Source organism: Sminthopsis crassicaudata, chromosome 1, assembly GCF_048593235.1.
Source record: "Sminthopsis crassicaudata isolate SCR6 chromosome 1, ASM4859323v1, whole genome shotgun sequence".
Classification (NCBI taxonomy): Eukaryota; Metazoa; Chordata; class Mammalia; order Dasyuromorphia; family Dasyuridae; genus Sminthopsis; species Sminthopsis crassicaudata.
Window position 1 is genome coordinate 388,511,705 of NC_133617.1, and position 18,546 is coordinate 388,530,250.

General features: G+C 47.4%; 1 protein-coding gene across 4 annotated transcripts in view; it reads right to left on the bottom strand.

The window, feature by feature from the left end:
- Positions 1–112: 112 nt before the first annotated feature.
- TRAF7 (TNF receptor associated factor 7) overlaps positions 113–18,546 on the bottom strand; it is a 54,509-nt gene continuing 36,075 nt past the window's right edge. For all 4 annotated transcript variants that reach the window (XM_074279538.1, XM_074279536.1, XM_074279537.1 and 1 more), the window contains 17 exons: positions 18,340–18,456; positions 15,378–15,470; positions 14,174–14,207; positions 12,057–12,240; positions 11,760–11,894; positions 10,662–10,879; positions 10,119–10,192; positions 9,670–9,718; positions 9,350–9,477; positions 7,695–7,777; positions 7,069–7,108; positions 6,469–6,585; positions 2,879–3,001; positions 1,939–2,058; positions 1,490–1,621; positions 1,263–1,382; positions 113–895 (listed from right to left, as the gene is read on the bottom strand). In XM_074279538.1, coding sequence (XP_074135639.1) covers positions 881–895; positions 1,263–1,382; positions 1,490–1,621; positions 1,939–2,058; positions 2,879–3,001; positions 6,469–6,585; positions 7,069–7,108; positions 7,695–7,777; positions 9,350–9,477; positions 9,670–9,718; positions 10,119–10,192; positions 10,662–10,879; positions 11,760–11,894; positions 12,057–12,240; positions 14,174–14,207; positions 15,378–15,470; positions 18,340–18,456 — 1,782 coding nt within the window. In that variant the 3' untranslated portion in view covers positions 113–880. The remainder of the gene's footprint in view (positions 896–1,262; positions 1,383–1,489; positions 1,622–1,938; positions 2,059–2,878; positions 3,002–6,468; positions 6,586–7,068; positions 7,109–7,694; positions 7,778–9,349; positions 9,478–9,669; positions 9,719–10,118; positions 10,193–10,661; positions 10,880–11,759; positions 11,895–12,056; positions 12,241–14,173; positions 14,208–15,377; positions 15,471–18,339; positions 18,457–18,546) is intronic.

The window sequence follows — 18,546 nt, forward strand, 5'->3', positions numbered from 1 at the left end:
GTATAACATATGGGCACACATCTCTTCCTCACCCTAAGTGACTCCTAATGTCCTCATAGTCAAGAGACCCTAGCCCATACACACCGGGACCCCAGGAACTCAGACACACCTCCACAGTCCATTTATATTTTATTGTCAATGAGGAAATAATCAAATCTATATACAGTCTAAAAACCGTAAAAAATGTGAGTAAAAATGTACCCAAGGCCGGTCCCTTGCCTGGTGAGGGGTTTCCATGATGTGGGGAATGTGAATGGAGGACTGCTGTGGGCCTTGAGCATCGTACCTGGTGACCCTGACCCTGGGTAACGTTCCCAACAGCCCACCATTGGAGAGAAGCTTGATAGTGTCTTGGCAGCATGGCGAGCAAAAATGGGCGGGAGGAAAGGAGTGTGTTTGTGTGTGTGGCCCAACCAGCAGGCCCCAAGTGCCAGGGGAGCATCTATTACTGTCTACAAAGGGAAGGGAGTGTGCCCTCTTCTCCAGCAGTGATTGAGCCTCTGGGTTGGGGTCCCCCACCCCTACCCCACCAGGCTATTCTAACAGGGGACTCCGAGGAGCTGGCTGGAGTGGTGGGTCTATCATGAACATGTGCATGTGTATTTGTTTGCGGAGGAGTGCATCGTGGGTCCATTTAATGTTCCATCCTGTGGCTAGGGTGGGGTAGGCAGAGCAGGAGGGCTGAGGTACCTGCACTGCCCAGGAGGGTGCCCAGTACCTGGGGCAGCAGCTTTGGGGCAAAAGTTCAGGATCAGCTGCTTGGCTGACTTGTGTGGCAACCATTCCTGGGGATTCCCTCCAAGGCTCTGGCCATGGGATGGCACAACACAGGGCAAGGATCTGGTGGTTCCCAGGGGGAGGACTGGCCCGGATTCTCCCATTAACACGTCCAAACCTATGAAAGAAAAGGTTTCCGAATGACCCAAACCAGGCAACTTAGCCCAAGCATCTTGGGTGAATGGTCCAACTTGCCTGTTATTTGGAAAGCTTACCCACCAAGAATCACTGAGACATGATAGTGGGAGAGGCTGGGAATATTACAGTCAAAATGGGGTAGACAATAGCTATTTCGCCATGACTTGAAACTGCCTCACCCTTACCTGGTCCACATCTTTCTCTGAGGAGAAGAGAAAGAGGACCCTGTGTGAGATAGGATGGAGAGGCCCCTTACAACATGACTTTTCCTAATCAAATGGGGAGCCCGTCTCTGCTCATGGTGGACCAAAACAAAGGGATGGCAAAGATGTGGTCTAGTCACTCACTTTGACAGTGCTATCTACAGCTCCAGAGAACAGACGACCCCGGGAGACGGCCAGCGCAGTGACACTGCCCTGGTGCCGAAGTAGAGTCTGTGTGCAGATCATGTTGTCCATGCTCCAGACCTGAGGAAGGACAAGAGCGATGAGTTCCACGTCCGGTGCCGGGGCCACACCTCCTGCCACTGGAGACACTCTTAGAGGCTTCCAGGTACCAAGCCGGAGATACATACCCTGAGGGAGCGGTCGTAGGAGGCGCTGAAAACTTTGGTCTGGTCCGGGGTAGAGATGACTGCCAGGGCATATACTGTCCCTACGTGACCTGTTAATGTCCGCACCTGCTCCTTAGATTCAAGATCCCAAACCTGAGGAAGAAAACAAGGCAAGAAGATGGTGGGGAGCAGGGCAAGGAGCATCCTGAAGGGGTTTGCCAGACAGACCGACAAGTAGACACAGTGTCTGAGGTACAGAGGGCAAATAAGATAAGTGACTGCAGATAAAGGCACAGACAAACACAGAGACAGAGAAACAGCCCTGGGTTACTCCTGGGCTTGACTGGTACTGCACAGGTTGACCCTAAGGATGGAGGGGCCCCAGAATCCACCCATGGCTGAGAAAGCAGGGCAGCTGGGCGGGTGGGCCAGGGCAGGCAAGGAATGGCTGGGGGTTTCCTCTCCCTTACATGGATGAGGTTCTCATAGGTTCCGCAGACAATGTGGTGATTTGTCACTGCGATGGAGTAGACACTGCCCCCCGATGTTTGTAGCACATGGATACACTCGAGGTTTCGGATGTCCCAGATCTGTGACCAAGTGAAAGAGGTCAGCCTTCTGTTTGGGGGTGGGAGAGTGTGGCTCTTTCCCAGCTCCCTCTCTGTCTTTAGGCACTTACCAGACACTTAACCTTTCTGGAAAAAGCCTAGTCCCGCTCTTTAAGCAGGGAGTTCTAGCCCACCTCCCTACACATACAATCCCAGGGCACAGGGGATGCCCAGTGAGGAGAGCTGGCCAGCTACAGAGGAAGGAAGCTGCAGAAATCCATTTAGGCTCTGCCTCTTCCTCTCCAGGAGAAGGACACCATGTCTGATGTAGTACAGGGCTGGAAACTGCTAAGAGTGTGATTAGGGCAGCAATAGCTGCTATGTAATTTTCCTACTGAGATTTCTAGAGGGCCCTTGGGCCCAGGCTACGCTTTCCCTGCTGGAACCTCCCATTCCCTCAGATGGGGACAGTGCTAAGATACAGATAATCTTTGGCACATTTAGCCATTTGATTTCTGTCTCCAAATACCCAATGGACCTATTGCTGCACCACCTTCTGTTGCTGGGGTTTCCCCTACAGAATTACATCCCGTCCAGTACCCCACAGGAGGCAGCTGCCAGGAACTCAGACACCCACTCCCCAGCCTGCCCCTAGTCTCCCTTCCGCTGGAGGCTGAAAGTTCAGCACAGGAGAGGTAGTTGAGGGTTGCCATGGTGACAGGCACTCTTCCCTCCCCTAAGTATCACAAATGGGCCACCTCCAAAACATCTCTCAGGATTGGGTTGGGAAGGGAAGGTTAGTTAGGTAGGGCAGGGCCTGGCTTTAGGCAGTTCCTGGCCTCTGGCCACCTGGCCCCAGTACCTTGATTGTCTGGTAGGAGCCACTGTACAGGTAGTTCTGAGAGGCCACCAGGGCCCGTACCCAGTGATTGAGGCCCGTGAGCTCCTTCTTGAGCTTCAGTTCTGTGCCCACAATATCCCAGACCTGCAAGTAAACAGAGCAGCTCATGTCCAGGAGGAACCTGTTTGCAATCTTCAAAAGACTGTAGTCAGGCAAATACCCACCAGGAACCCCCATTGCTGATTCTCCACAAGCACTATTCCACCTTTCTCTTCCCTCATACTTCCTGTGACCTGCTTGGCTGAAGACTTCATTCATACTTCACTGAAGCCTTATCTGAAAGCTGTTCTCACCTTGCCTTCTCTCAGTCCCTTGATGTCCTCCCCAACCCTTTCTTTTAGTCCAGTCCTTGATGAAGAGGAGGTTCTTCACTTGAAAGGCCAGCTCCTCTAAATGTATTCCTGATCCTGCCCCTCCCTTTCTAATCCAGTAGATGTCTTCCACCACTGTTCTTCCCTCTACTCTCCGGATCTCTACCACCTCCTGGTTTCTTTTCTGCTATCTACACCAAACCTCTTCCCCACTAACCCTCCCCCCGCCTCACTAGCTATCATCCTATTTCCTTTTCCTTTTTCAGTCTAACTTTTTTGAAGGAAAAAGAACCCCCAACAAACCATCTCTATTCATTACTTCTCCTTTTCTCATTCTCTTTTAAACCCTTTGCAGTCCAGCTCCTGATCTCATGGCTCAACTAAACTTCCTCTCCAAAGTGACCAGTGATCCTGGACTTTCCAAGTTGAATGGCTTCCTTTCCATCCCCATTCTTGCTGACCTCTGTAGCATCTGACCCGACTGCCTGCTTTCTCTTCCTGGAGGATCTCTCTTGTCTGGGCGCATGTAACACTACTTTCTCTTGGTTCTTACATGACCATTTTTTCTTCGTTTCTTTTGCTGAATTCTCATCCTTCTCCTTTCACCTAAGTGGGGATGTACTCCCAAGGCTCTATCATGGGCTTTCTCTTCTCCTCTCTACAATACTCTCTCCCTTATGAATTCATAAGCTTCCATGGTGTCACTGAAGAGATCGTCTACATTTATTTGTTCAGCCTAACTTTCTCTTGAACTGTGTCACCAATTGCCTTGCAGACATTTTTTAAAAAGTAAAAAATATTTTTTCAAATGAAGGTCTGTCTTCTTTTCCTGATATGTACCTACCTGTTTCTTCCTCATCTTTTCCTTACCCTCATTGAAAAAACAAGGAAAGGGGCAGCTAGGTGGCGCAGTGGACAGAGCACCAGCCCTGAATTCAGGAGGACCCGAGTTCAAATCTGATCTCAGACACTTAACACTTCCTAGTGTGTGACCCTGGGCAAGTCACTTAACCCCAGCCTCAGGGGAAAAAAGAAAAGAAAAAAATAACAAAAAAGAAAAAACAAGGAAAACATAATCTCAATTATAAACCTGCCCTATTTTGAATTTTGAACCCTGTATTCCATTTCAGACTTCTCTCACACAGCCAATCCACTGCCAAATCTTATTTCTCTCATGTACATCACCCAGCATCTTTTGTGGATATCTCCTTCTATTTATTTACATATCTAGCTCCTTGGTTTGGGTCCTTATTACCTTCCACCTGGCCTTTTGTCACAGAATCCCACTGGTCTTCCTTCCTCAAGTGTTTCCCCAAGCCTTCCTCCATACCAGTCTGACCCTGTCACCCCCTTTTACTCCTAATTATCACCAGGATCAAATATAAGCAGCTCTGCTTGGCATTTAAAGCTCTTTACAACTCCATCCCTTGCTGTCTTTCCATTCTTCTTCTTTTTGCTGAGGCAAAGGGGACTAAGTGATGTGCCCAGGATCACATGGCTAGTGAGTATTGTGTCTGAGGCCCTCTTGACTTCAGGACCGGTGCTAGCTGTCTCTCTTTCCATTCTTTTTACACATCCCTTTCCTATCTTTCTCCCCTCTGGCCTTTTCATCGGCTCTCCTCCATTCTCTAGAATACTCTGTGTCATCACTAGGACTCAAATGGAACCCCTAGTTTCTTTTGAAACCCCAACTGCTAGTGTCCTCCTTTTCAAAACCACCATGTATTCATACAGTATATCTTTATATAAGTACATGTTATCTCCCTGGTTAGAATATAAGCTCCTTCAGGCAGGGATTTTTTTTTTTTTTTTTTTTTTGCTGAGGCAATTGGGGTTAAGTGACTTGCCCAGGATCACACAGGCTAGGAAGTGTTAAATGTCTGAGGCCAGATTTGAACTCAGGTCTTGGTGCTCTATTCACTGCACCATCTATGTCCCATATGCCTGGCACATAGTAGGTACTAAATAAAGCCTTGTTAGTTGATTGTACTTTTATATTCAAGAAGTACATGCACACATGCATATTTACATGTATTATATGTGTAGGTGACCTGATGTTAGCCATCAAAAGGAACAATAGGCAACTGGAGCTTCAGAATAGTACAGAGGTCCAGAGGCCGGGTGAAGAGGAAAAAAATGAGGCAGTTTTTGGATTTGTAAGTCTAGGCTATTCTGGAACATTAAATGTAAAGGTCTAAGTTTATGAGACTGTTCTCTTCAGGGGTCCCAGAAGCAACCTATACCTTCTGGGGAAGCCTGAAGGGAGTTATAAAATCCTCTAAGGCTGAGGCTGATGGAGAAAGTACATTCTAGCGGACAAGGCATGTGTGCTCTAAGAGCCTGAACATCATGGGCATCAACATGCCAGGAGGAGTCATTCAGGAGGCCTATGTGTGCATTTAAAAGCTACCTGTGTCAGAGCCACACAGTGTGGAATATACAGTGGATATTTCTGCAGATACTACAATGTATATGTGTACACATGAATATACATACATACATACACACACCCACACAATAAGGAAACCAGACGCTAAGCATGACAAGGACTGGCCAAACTCAATTCCATCTCCGTTCTCTTCCTCTTCTATTCTGTACTCTAACTTTAGCAATCTGCCCACAAAGATGAAGGAAAGTCAGTCCCTCATGTGTCTCTCTACCACTATCAGTCCTTGTTTCTCCCTTTAGCTCAAACAGAAGTTGCTTTTTTTCCAAAGGACTTTACTAGCACTTAAGGGAAATAAGATAAAACAAAATGAGTATACAGTTGACAGAATTGCTGAGCTATAGAGCACAGGGAGCTTAGCTGAAGACAACTCTAATTGCGCCATGGAGGCTGGCACAATTTCCTGGACTAACTGTGCTATTATCTACCTAGCATTTTAACCAGGTATTCCATTTGTGGTCAGCTAACTAAAATCTTGTATATTCTTCCCCAAACTCAGAGTCCTCTGATTATTAACTTCTACCATCAACTTATGTAGCACCTCTACTGAACAACCTCCCTTCACAACCATATCTCACATCATTTTCCAGATGCCACATTTGTACATCTCTTCCTGTTTCTACCATGTCTCATATTCCCTTTCCTAGAGAAATACTCAATAGGCAACTCTGGTTCCCAATATTTTAAGTTCCTAAATCTGTGTGCACACGTGCATATTGTATATCTGGAGTGGTGGTTTATGTTTATATGGTTGGCAGGGTCCTGAGGAACACTCATCTCCAACTCTCTCATACCTTGATGGCTTTGAGGGAACCACTGAAGAGCATGTTATGTGAGGAAACCAAAGTGCATACAGGATTGTCATGAGCTCTGATGGTGTTGACCTTCTGTAGGTTCTGAATGTCCCAGACCTAGAGATGGAAAAGACAGGAACCACCTGTAATCCAATGCTCTGTCGAGGTGTTTTAGAGTACCCTGAGTGGACAAACATGCAGGGAATTTCAGCCAGGCCCCTGGACTCTTCAGTCTCAGGGAGTCCAAGAGATGGGATCCAGAAAAACCCCGTTTCCAATCCAGGGTTCCCAAGGGCAAGAGGCTGGCGGGGAGAACTGGTCCCTTCACGTCCTTATCTATTCTGGGCTTCTGTGACTGGGGATGCTGGGATGAAAACTGAATACAGATTTGTAAATTTGTACTCAGCTAATTACTGAGGCCCTATTATGTCCAAGATGAACTGGTTTTCCATACTCTGAAGTGAGCGGGGGATTTATGACTATTGTTAGGAAAGGTGAGAAGATAGCACATGCTACAGCTGTCTCTCTCAGGGAGTGAAGTAAGATCTGGAGAGCAGGAGGCCCAGCCCCTTCCCCAGACCTGTCTTCTGCCACACTCACAATAATGGTACAATCCGCGGATCCACTGTATAGCTTGCACCTGGAGAATTAAAGGGAATGGCTGCAGTGACATGGGAGAGACCTTCAATTGGTACTTAGTCCTCAACTGCTGCTCCTATCTGGGGTCAGTATCAGATGCTGGGAACCTTATGCTCTTCCTTAGCTAGTCTCTACACAAGACTCAAAGCAACTTCCTTAACTCTCGGGTTTAGTTTTCTCATTCTGAACAACCGGAGTGCCCCTGCCTGTCATCCCTGTCTCTGTCCTCGCTGCTGTGTACTGATGAATGTCTGGAAAGCATTGTACAAATATGAGCTGTGAAGTAATTACTGTGCACATTAGCACTGAATAAATCTGCAGTCTACACACAGCAAAGCTGCTATCTTGGCAGCATTTGGCCATGAGTGGCTTGCCGAGCCCCTAAACAAAACACATCAGAGACCCCTCACTCACCACTCCACTTCCACCTGCCTGAAGGTCGCTCCCTGTTCCAATGGCCTCGGTGACCCAAGAACTTCCTTGGAGAGCTACCAAAGGCTTACGCCTCCATCCTCTGAATGCTCCCACTGACAAGTACTTAAAGACGACAGAGCGATGGTGAGAGCGGCCCCCTCCTCCACACTCACCCTTGGATACAGAGCGCAAGCACAATGCCGTCATGGCCTTCCAGGGTCTTCTGGCATTTGTAGGTTGTACAGGTGTCCCACACCTAATGGGAAACACAGAGCTCAGATTGCAGACCTGACCAGGACAACTGCCCTGACACCAGCCTGTAAAATCAGCAGGCAAAGAAGGTCCATTTGCAGCTGTTTCCTCTGACTGACAATAGCAATGAGGCCCTGGGATCATCCCCCAGCAAAGAAAGCAACTGTCCTCTGGAGATATGAGGCACCATCGAGGAAAAGCTGACAACATAAAAGTTATTGTTGTTCAGTCATTTTAGTCATGTCCACACTCTCTGTGACCTGTTTGGGGTTTTCTTGGCAGAGAGTGGTTTGCCATGTCCTTCTCCAGCTCATTAGACAGACTGAGGAAACTAAGGCACCTAGGTAAATTGACTTGCCCAGGCTCACCCAGCTAGAATCTGAGGTCAGATTTGAACTTGGGGAGGTAAGTCTTCTGGACTCCAGGCCCAGTGCTCTGTGCACCACGGTACTACCTGGCTGCCCCAAGAGTCGAGGACTGAGGTTCAAATTCTAGCTGGGCAATTTATAGCCTACAAGTCCCTGGACCTCTATGTCCCAATTTCCCCATCTAGAAAATGGAGGAGTTAGACTGGCTCATCTCTGAGGTCTCTTCCAACTCTAGATCTATGATCCCCAGGATCCAAGGGCTCCTGGAAAAGCACCTTGTGAATGAGTGCAGAGCCTGTGCTGGCACTCATCGAAATGTAGATGTCAGCTGATTCTTCAGAGGTATAGCAGAGTTTGAAGGTCTCTGTGTCAGGGGTTATAAAACATGGGCACTGAGGAGCCAGGGTGAGGAACATGGATCATGTACCATGGGTCTTACCTGAGGCTTTTCAGTCCTACCTTCAGGAAGCACAAAGGCTCTCACAAAAGAAGGACCTTTTGGTTCTGGGGTCACAGAGCCATAGGCCAGGAGACCCTGACTGCTTTGCCCTTACTTCAGGCACAGTCACAAGGCAGTAGGGTAGCATATGCTGGTACAAGAGGCTCTGACTAGAGGAGAATGGCCTGAAGAAGTTGCTATTTCCTTATCTGTTTTATAAACGACAGAGTGTAGGTGATTTGTGACTGCTATCTCTTGCTTCATCTAGGGGCCTATGCTACCTGACAGCTCCAGATGGATTAATGGTACTCTGGGAGCTCTGTTGCTCTCTTCTCTCTCCTAAACTCCAGGCTCACAGTCTCCCAAATCAATGAGGAAAAACACTAAATTGAGGTCAGCATGGCCATTGTTTAAAGAGGTTCTGCAAAATAAAATCCTGATGGCTCAGGCAAGTCCTATTCCCCAAACTCCCTGACCCCGATGGGTCACCTTGAAGGCTGCCAGAGGCTGATAAACCAGTTTGTGTGCTACAGTCAGGGCAACAGATTCAGTCAAACAGATTCCGGAAAAAGGCAGCATTTGAAGGCCAGAGGAGGAAATAATGATACTCTGTTCCCCATCACCCCTGGGGCACAGGGAACAATAGAAAGTCCACCCCTCAAAATGCCCAGAGCCCAGAACTATTAAAACACAGAGTAGGCTTTTATTTCTCTGAGACAACACAACACCATAGCCAGGCCAGAATTTGTTCCCAGGGGAACCACCCTACCTTAATGGTTTTGTCAGAGGAACCACTGAAAAGCAGGTCTCCCATGGAGTAGACACAGAGACACCATACAGGGCCTTGGTGACCCACAAAGGTCCCTTTGCACTTGAAGATCTGCTGGGGGTCATAGGCTGAGAAACAAACAAAAGCTGTAAGGCTGAGGGACAGTGGATGGTCCCTGTCCCAGGGTGCAGGTTCATGTTAGCACTAAGCTCCCCCCCTAACCCCACACCAAACCTCAACAAACAGGGCCCCTTGGGAATGGCAGAAAACTCTGGACCCTTATGGAGAAAAGACAGATGGAGCGTGAATAGAATACTTACATCCTAGGATTCCCATATTTAAGCGGGCATTGATATGAGACAGCTCATCCTGAAAAATATGGGCAGGGAGGGTCACAATTCCTGTTCCTTTCCCCTCACTGGCATGGTGCCAGGGCCTGAGGGTTAGGGTCAGACAAAGCCTGGGCTTAATATTAATATCAACTCATTTTATGAAGGGGAGGCTCTAGCCAACCAATGTCCTATAAAAAGTCCTATTGCATGGAGATGAAGGATCTCATACTACTTGGAACCTGTTAAGTGTACCCACTGTTTGTGTGTGTTGGGGGAGGGAATAGTGCTGAGGCCCACGCCCCACCCTGTTGCTAGAGATCCCAGTTTATCACTTAGCCCCAAAGGAGGTAAAGCTCAAACTCTATCCAAGTTTAAGTCTCCCTAGAATTTGTGCCCAGGCCTCTAGGAGCTACAGACAACAAAGACCAAAGGCTTACATTCAACATGGATGCATCCCGTCGGAACTCCATGAGATCTTCGCTCAGTTTGCTCTGGTTCTCATCCAGCACATCTAGGAGTAAAGAGGCATGGCTGGGGTCAGGTCAAGGTGGTCAATGCTTTAGGCAAGAAGTGGCCCATCTTCCAGGGAGAGTGGACAGCACTGGGATCACCAAAACAGAGGGCACTTTCAGAAACAACTTGGGTCAGTAAGCATTGCTTAAGTCAGGTCAGTCTTTGGGTGCAAGTATTGCTGAAGTTATTTACTAATTCTGTTTCACTACCAGGGATGTTCAGAAATTGGTTTCTCTCTCTAATTATGTGTTTTGCCTTGGGGCTGAGAAGACAAAAGATCTCCATCACTCCCCAAAGCCTCTTTGCTGCCTCAGGAGAGGTTCTCAGAAAATGCTTCATTGGACATGTGGGAAATGAGGCTCAAATCTCGCCAGGATCCAATAGTAGTAGACTCTCCTTTCCTCTGTGGGGTCCTATAAGACAGGCAGAGGGAAGGGGACTGGTGATGACAAGATTTCCCTCCATACCGAATTTGAGCTCCAGGTTCTTCTCCAGCTGGTCAATCTTCTCCGACAGTTTCCCAAGCATTGACCGGAGGAAGGCAATTTCTTGGTCTTTCTGTGCCAGGGCCACATGCATTTCATGAAAACGATCGTCCGTCTGTTGTAAGAACTCCTTCAGGCCTTCAAACTTACAGGTCTCCAAGTGAGTTTCATAGGTGTCCTGATTTCCTATGAATGTGCAGCTGGGAAAAGAAGGAAGCTTGGCTGGGCCCAGACCCAATGTTGCCTGCGGATAAATATTAGCAGGATGGAGACACGTTTCCCCACCTCACCAAGGGCTCCAGGTGGTAGGTGGAACTATCAATACATCCAGGGGTCTGTGATACTTACTAATCCCTACTCTTTTACTGGCCCTAGGAATCCCTTCTTTAGCTTCCTTCCCTAAGGGCATGGAAGCCCATGTTGGTCATCTAGATACTGGCAGTGCTGGCTTCTGGAGTGAGGAACATCCTCCTGCCTGGTTTAGGCTTCAAATGCTCCCCCAATAGCTCTTAAAGCATCCAGCCAAGATGCACTCCCCTGTCTTATCTGGGAGCCAACATCTGTAGCTAGGAATCATACAGGAGATTCAGAGTCAGAAAGATATGAGTTCAAATCCCATCAAAGTCACTTACTAGTCACATGAGCCTGGGCAAGTCACTTAACTCTCAGCCTAAATTTTCTCATCAGTAAAATGAGGATAATAATGGCACATTTTCCCCTTGTTGCAAGGATCAAATATGAGAGAGCCCAGGTAAAGTGCTTTGTAAATACTAAGTCACAATGAAAATGTTAGCTATTATTACTATTACTGTTATTAGGAACCATGAATCTAGTAGACCTCTCTAGAGGGCCAGACTTCTTTTCTTTGCACTTGCAAGAATGGGCTTTACAGCCCTTTCACAGTCATTTTATTAACAGTTCCTCCCAGGCCCCCAGAAGCTTCCCTAGGAAGCCAGAGGCCCAGCTAGGAGTGCCAGCAGAGACCCCTGCCCCTTGCTTGGTGGCACTAGCTCGGCCCAGTCAGGGCATTCCCCTGTCCACCAAGCAGGCCTTGCCTGGGGCTTGGCTGAAGGCACTCACCCATATTTGGAGTGAGGACACTTGATGTGTTCGCATTCTTTGAGATGTGCTTCCAGGTTCATTTTCAGCAGAGGGGGGCAGCTGGGGTTGTTGGGGCATCTCACAGGCCGGTAGTCACAGCTGCCTTCATGGTCTCTGCTCAAGGACACGGCAAGAATCTGAGCCGGGGACTTCACCTGGGGAAAGCCTTGCTTCCCTAGGCCTCAGCCCCAAAAAGGTAGTCCCCCAAAAGGAGAGGCTGGAGCTACAGTTGATCCTGGCATCCCCACCCCCCAGGCGAGAGCTGCTCCTACTTACTTCCTGGAGCTGAGTTTGATGGTGAAGGGGCAGCCACGGGGATCTACTTCGAAGGTGGCGGGCTTTCCACTGCCTACAGTGCGGCAGCCATGTTTGCAGTGAATAAAGAGCTCACCAATCTGCTCAGCCACGGCAATGTTGTTCACCACCACAGTCAGCTTGGCATTGTCCACTGGGCACTTCTCTGAAGAAGAGGGGGGATGGGGCAAGTGAGGAGAGGGCTCTGTACACTAAGTAGGCCTATACAAATGGGAACCGGGGATAACAGCTTTAATATGTTTTGTAGTTGCCCTTATTGTCCTTCTTCCCCTTTCATGGTGAGGGCTTTGAAGCTCTCAGGAAGCAAAGAGCCTGAGCCTCTCTGGTGGGATAAGGCATCCTCCCTCCCAGGAAGCTGGTAGAGAGGCCAGTCAGATACTGGGGACTAGAGGGAAGGAAAATCTTTGTGGGATGAATAGTATCCTTAGTACCCTGGGGAGCCTCTACTTGCCCACTTCCTTCCCTCCACCTGCTCACAGTCCAGCTGATTAATGTGCTTCAGACAGGGGGATGCCGTGGTTGGGGGGGGTGTCTCATTTGAGAACTTTTAGTTTCCAGGGAATTTTTTCTATAGCACATAATCCCATATCCCTTATCTGAAGGAGAATACAGGTGAACAGGCTGGTACTACAATAAACAGAGTCCTAGACTTGGTTTCAGGAAGACCTGGCTTCAAATCTTGCCCAGTATTATCAGCTATATGATCTGAGCAAGTCATTTAACTGCTTCCAGCCTCAGTTTCCTTTTCTGTAAAATAGGGATAATAATAGCACCTATCTTATAGGTTTGGAAAGCATGTTACACATTTTATCTCATCAGATGAGATAAAATACTAACATGCTTTCCAAACCTTTAAAGGCTTAATAAATGCTAGCTGCTATTATTATTAGTATTCCCAGGTTATAAATGGGGAAACTGAGGCCCAGCGAAAGGGGTCTCTATCAATTAATGCCATCATGGAACTGGGTCAGGGTGTTCCCTGGATAAGGCTAGCACTGGCAGCCTCTGACAACCTAACAGGGGGTTATAAAAAGACCCCAAGAGGAAACTCTCTCTTCAGCCCATTCTAAGGGGCCTTTGCCCTGAAGGACAGGTTTTCTGATCTGGAGAGAATGATATCATAAGACAAAAGAATTAAGAACCTAGAACACCCATCCCAAGAGCTATAACTTTCCAAAAATCTGCCTTAAGCTTCATTCAAACTCAGGCAGGGGAAGGGTAAGAGGCAGTGACTGGGAATTGGCCAACTCTCAGGTCAGGTTTCATAGAGACACTAAATCTGGAAATAGAAAGTGTAAGTAGGTGGGAATAGAGATGAGAACAGGGACTGTCGGGTAGGTGGTACCAAGGAGATGGGATTGGCAGGATGTTTGGCATCTAGGTCAAAGTTACTGAGCACTGAGCCATATACTCCCTGACCCTGTGCTGGGCTAACCTTCCTCCACCTGACCCAAATTATAATCAATCCCTCCCAGAACAGACTCCTCTTTAGAGGTGAATTTCAGATGAGAGCTGAAGCTCAGGAACTCTAGTCACCTTCAGCCATATGGAATTAAAGCTTAGGGGCTAATGGAAGAAGCACTTGGCCATTTTTTATTCCCTTATTGAAACATCTAGCTATTTTAGCCGTGTCTCCTTGAGTGACTGTCTGAAAGAGGGCACAGGCATCCCCAAGGACACGATAAGATGTGATGGCCTTCTACTCTGACCCATGTTTCCCCTCTCCCCTGGAAAGGTTGCAGAGTATGTTCTAGACCATTCTTGAGCCCCTGGCTTCTCTCTTCCTCTCCATCCCCCACCCCCATTCGGAAGCTCTCAGGCATCTCCGATTTGCTCTTTGGAATTTTAATCACTGCAAATCCCAAAAGCACTTCACTGCTAATGGTGACAATTAGGCCGGAGCAGCAGCATCCATCAATAATGCCAGGCAGCTTAGAGAGGCGGCACCCTGGGATGCCCTTAAAAAGCCCTTCTCCAGGCTGTGAAGTTGGCTGCATTTTTGTACAGAGGAAAGTTAACAAACTGGCAGAGCCACAAGGTAGGCTTGCAGAGTGTTGCACAGAAGATCCAGTACCTACCAGACTTTAAGGCACATCTTCTACAGAACGTGTGCTGTGGAGACAAGGAGAAAATGGGCTCACAACAGGAATCTCATTCAGATACTTATCAAAAGCTATCTGTGGATAAGTCTGCCTGAGCCCAGCCCCATTCCCTAGCCCTGTGCCAGGGTGCTGCTTCCTGGGGGAGCCCAGGCCGGGTGACCTGGTATGAGCTGGGTTCATGCACAGACTCAGGCTCCAGGAATCCAAACTCCTAGGGTGGGAAAAGCACATTGCATTTGGAATGAGAAAACCTAAGCTGGCATCCCAGGAGCATAACTACTGCCTAACTCTATGGCTTTTCATTTCTCTTGATCTGTTTCCTTTTCTGTAAACTATAGGAGTTGGATTAGGGAGATATCTTTCAGATCTCCAGCCCTAAACCCCATGATCCCATGGGCCTTGCATCTGCCATCCTGCCTCAAATCATTAAGGACATGAAACAAGAGGCCCTTGTCACTCCCTACTGAAGAACAATTTTCCTTTTAGCTCTGTTTGCTTTTCCTACTAGGACAAGGTGACTGAATCCCAGAGAAGATTTAGGAGTGACTTGTACACAGCCCAGAATCTGCCATGAGAGAGACTATAGTAACAACAGAGGTGAACCTGCCCCCAGAACTATTGCCCATGGTATGAGTGTTGGATGACAATTCTAGTCTGTGGCCTGGACGGCTACATGTCACTCAGACATAGCAATGTGGTACAGCAAAGACAGCTGAACTGGCTGCAAAGAGACCTGGGATTTCATCCTGACTCTGACCACTAACTTGCCATGTAACCCTCAACAAGTCAAGTCCTTTGCTTAGACCTCAGTTCCTTAACTGGAAATAGAGAAGATGGGCCAAAATAACTTCAAAGGTCATTCCTACCTCCAAATCCAATGACTGCACCCTATCCTCCATGCCCCTCTCTTCTTCTGCCTTCTTATCCCCAACCCCCAGTCTAAGGCATCCCACTCCATCCAGCTAAACAAAGTCAATCCTTTTAGCTAGCAAATCTCAGTTCAGTGACTTGCCCAGAGACACACAGCTGGTAAGTGTTTGAGGTGGGATTCCAACCTACATCCACTCCACCGCACTTCCTCTTCCCCTGAGGATTCAGGAGCTGTAAACCCTGAGTGGAGTAAGAGCACCAACTGGGCTCACAACCCTGGTGTTCTGAGGCACAACAGGAGGTCCCTTACCCCACAGGTCGTGATCACTGGGTCCTTGAACACACTGCAGCAAAGCTGACAGCACAGTTTCACTGATGGCTGCTCTGCAAACACCAGAGGTTCCTGAAACAAAAAGGAAACAGGAGAATGAGGGCCAAAATGCTGCCTGGACCCCAATGTGAAGCTGTCAAGGCTGTCCTCAGCATATAGGTCAGACCAGCTGTACCTAGCAGAGATGCCAATGGAAAGGCCCACTGAAAATCCAAACCAATCTCCCTGCCTGTCTCTAGGGGAGAACCAAGAATGAGGGGCTCATTGATGGCCTCAAGGAGAGCCTCAAAGAGATTTGCTAGGCATCAAAGCTATGATGGCCTGGGCCAGGGGGGGAAAAACACTTGTGCTTTTGCTGACTAGGCCACTACCATTGATTCAGGAAGCCATTCTGCACTGACAGGTTTTGAAATTAGTAGGCCAAAGTGGGCTGCACAGTCAATGTGCTCCAAGCCAGGCCTGACCAGTGAGATCCATTTGAAAATGACAAGGGCTACTGAAATGCTTTTGAATGACCCATTTCCCTCAGAGGACACAGATGGGATGAACAAGACATTTCCAGTTCCAGGTGATCACTCAAAAGAGGATGACTGAATGGGCAGGTTTTTGGGGAAGGACCACTGATATGTCAAATGCAGGCTTGGTATCAAATCCAATCCAAAAAACATTAAGTATTTTCTATGTGCTTCCATCTTAGCAGAGATAGTCCCTTTACCATCACCCAGCTCAGAGTCATAAGCCATTTCTCTCTCTCTGGAAAGACCTTGAATACCCACAGTGTGCTGTGTGCCACATGGAGAGAGGTAATCCACAAGCCCAGGGAAAAGCATCTTGTTCTGGGGAGGAAATCAATCACGTTCCCCTAACATGGCAGGTCCTCTGCTCATACAGCTTCAAGAAATAAATATCATTGAAAGGCAGTTTCTAGCCAAACAGTGAACCCCTTTCCTGAACTCAGACACAACTCCTTCCTTCCTCCATTCCCTCTGCTGTGATGAAGGGTCAGTCTTTCATGAAACTTTTTCCTTAGCTTCTCCCACCCCTCTAGGCCTCTTCCTTCTTCCAGATCTCTGGAAGGCATTCTAATTTTGCTTGGCTTTCTCCTCTGCACTTCCCACTTGCCTGTGAATTGGTTATTTGTGTCCATGGCTTCCGCTCCTAGGGGCCTATAAAGCTTTGAAAGCAAGGCTCTGGGTAGTTTCTACCTGTGTTATCTCAGAGATCAATAAAATGCCATGCATCTAGTGGGAGTTTTAATAAATGTCTGTTGTAAAGGAGATGTCTGCCAACTGGAGACTGGCTAAGCTAACTGGTGCATGACTATAATGGAACAGCCATGTTGTTGAGAGAAGTATGGGAAGGCTACTTGAACTCCTTCAGAATGAATCAAACAAAACAAGGAAAACAATATATGCAATGACAACAACAAAGAGCAAAATGCCAAAATGGAATGCCGTGTGATTACAATGAGCAAGGCTGGTCTTGGAGAAGAGATAAGAAAATGCACCTCTGTTCCTTCTTTGCAGAGGTGAGATGCCATACATCACATCTACTGTTGGTCTTTGTTGGTGTCATGCTTATTTTTGCTGAGCTATTTAAAAACTTTTTTTTTCCTTTTTGTTATAAGAGATGGCTTACTGGAGAGAGAAGAATGGAGTGATATATTTGGAAATTAAGCTGACGGGAAAATAAAAGATGACAATAAAAATCGAGAACAACAAAGTTAAAAAAAACATTTGTTGAATTAAATTAAATCTGCTGAATTAAGGACATTGGAGAAATGGCTAAGGCACCAGTTCTTTCAATTCAGAGCAAAGAAGAGACTAAGCTCAGAATCATTAGAATAGTGATTCTGAGACTTGGTAAGAGCTTGGGTAACAGTGATTCTGCCAGCCCTCTTTTTCACATGAGGAAATGTCAGCCTAGGTTCTGAAAAAGAACTCCTTGGTGTTGTACATGTGGCTGCAGAAGCATAGACAGCTGAAGACTGCTAACTTGTAGTTACAGAGGTAGTAGCAATGGGATTGGTTCCCCAGCTATATTATATACAAATCCCATGCACAGGCTTCTGTAGGTCTTAGGCCTCTCTCCTGTCCTTAGCATGATGCAGCAGAAAAAGCATTAGACCTGCAGTCCAGCACTTGGATTTGAATCCTGCCTCTGCCATTTATTACCGGTATTACAAGTAATGAAATTTCTTTGGGCCTCAGTTTCCACATCGGTGACTTCTGAGATCTCTTTTGGCTCTAAAACTGTTGACTGCCGCAGGATTCAGGCAGCAGCAATGGCACCTGCCTTGAGTGGGTTTGGGGACAGCTGAGAACTTGGGTTCTGAGAATCTTATGCATTCAGACTCATGGGCAAAATCATCATAAATCACACCCCCTCTAAGACCAAGCAGGGCACTATGAAACAGACCAGGATGGAAAAATGCCAAAATCCAGCAAAATCATGACAAGAACTATGGTGCATGCAGGTCTCTGAGATGAGAATGCAGAGAGAAGGATGCTATTGATTTCCTTGTTTAATATTAATTCATTCCTGAGGTCTGGGATATTTCTTCAAAGGTCAGTGAAACATTTCACCAAGCTAAGCAGGGAAGATGCAGCAAACATTCTTACTAGCAGAAAGGAGGGCATCGTTACTTCTCACTAATATACCTTTTAGAGCACATGTCTTGTGGCTGAGGCCCCTGCTCCATACACTGCTCATAGGCCATCCTTGAGGGGCCCATGTGCTACAGTAGTAGCAATGTAGATTCAGAAAACCTGGCTTCTAAACTTAGTTCTGCTATTGATACTCATGTGACATAAATGACCTCTAAAGGCCCTTCTAACTCTAAATTCTATGACCGACTACAAGAATGTTCACAGCCTAGGGCCTCCACACTTCAGAAGAAGCATGTGCTTCTCCTGACCCCTCACCCAACCCATATACATACTGGCTCTTCTTCCTCCTCATGCAGGGAAAACGTGGACCGTAAGGACATGCTGGATTCAGAATGCAAGGAGCGAACAGATATGGCCGAATCAGAGCGACGGGGAGTGTTGATCGGGGGCTATGAGTGGAAAAGAGACAAAGACAAGAATTAGCCTCAGGCCCTACCTCAGGAAATGTCCCCGTAACCTCTAAGAGTACTGGCCTTCAG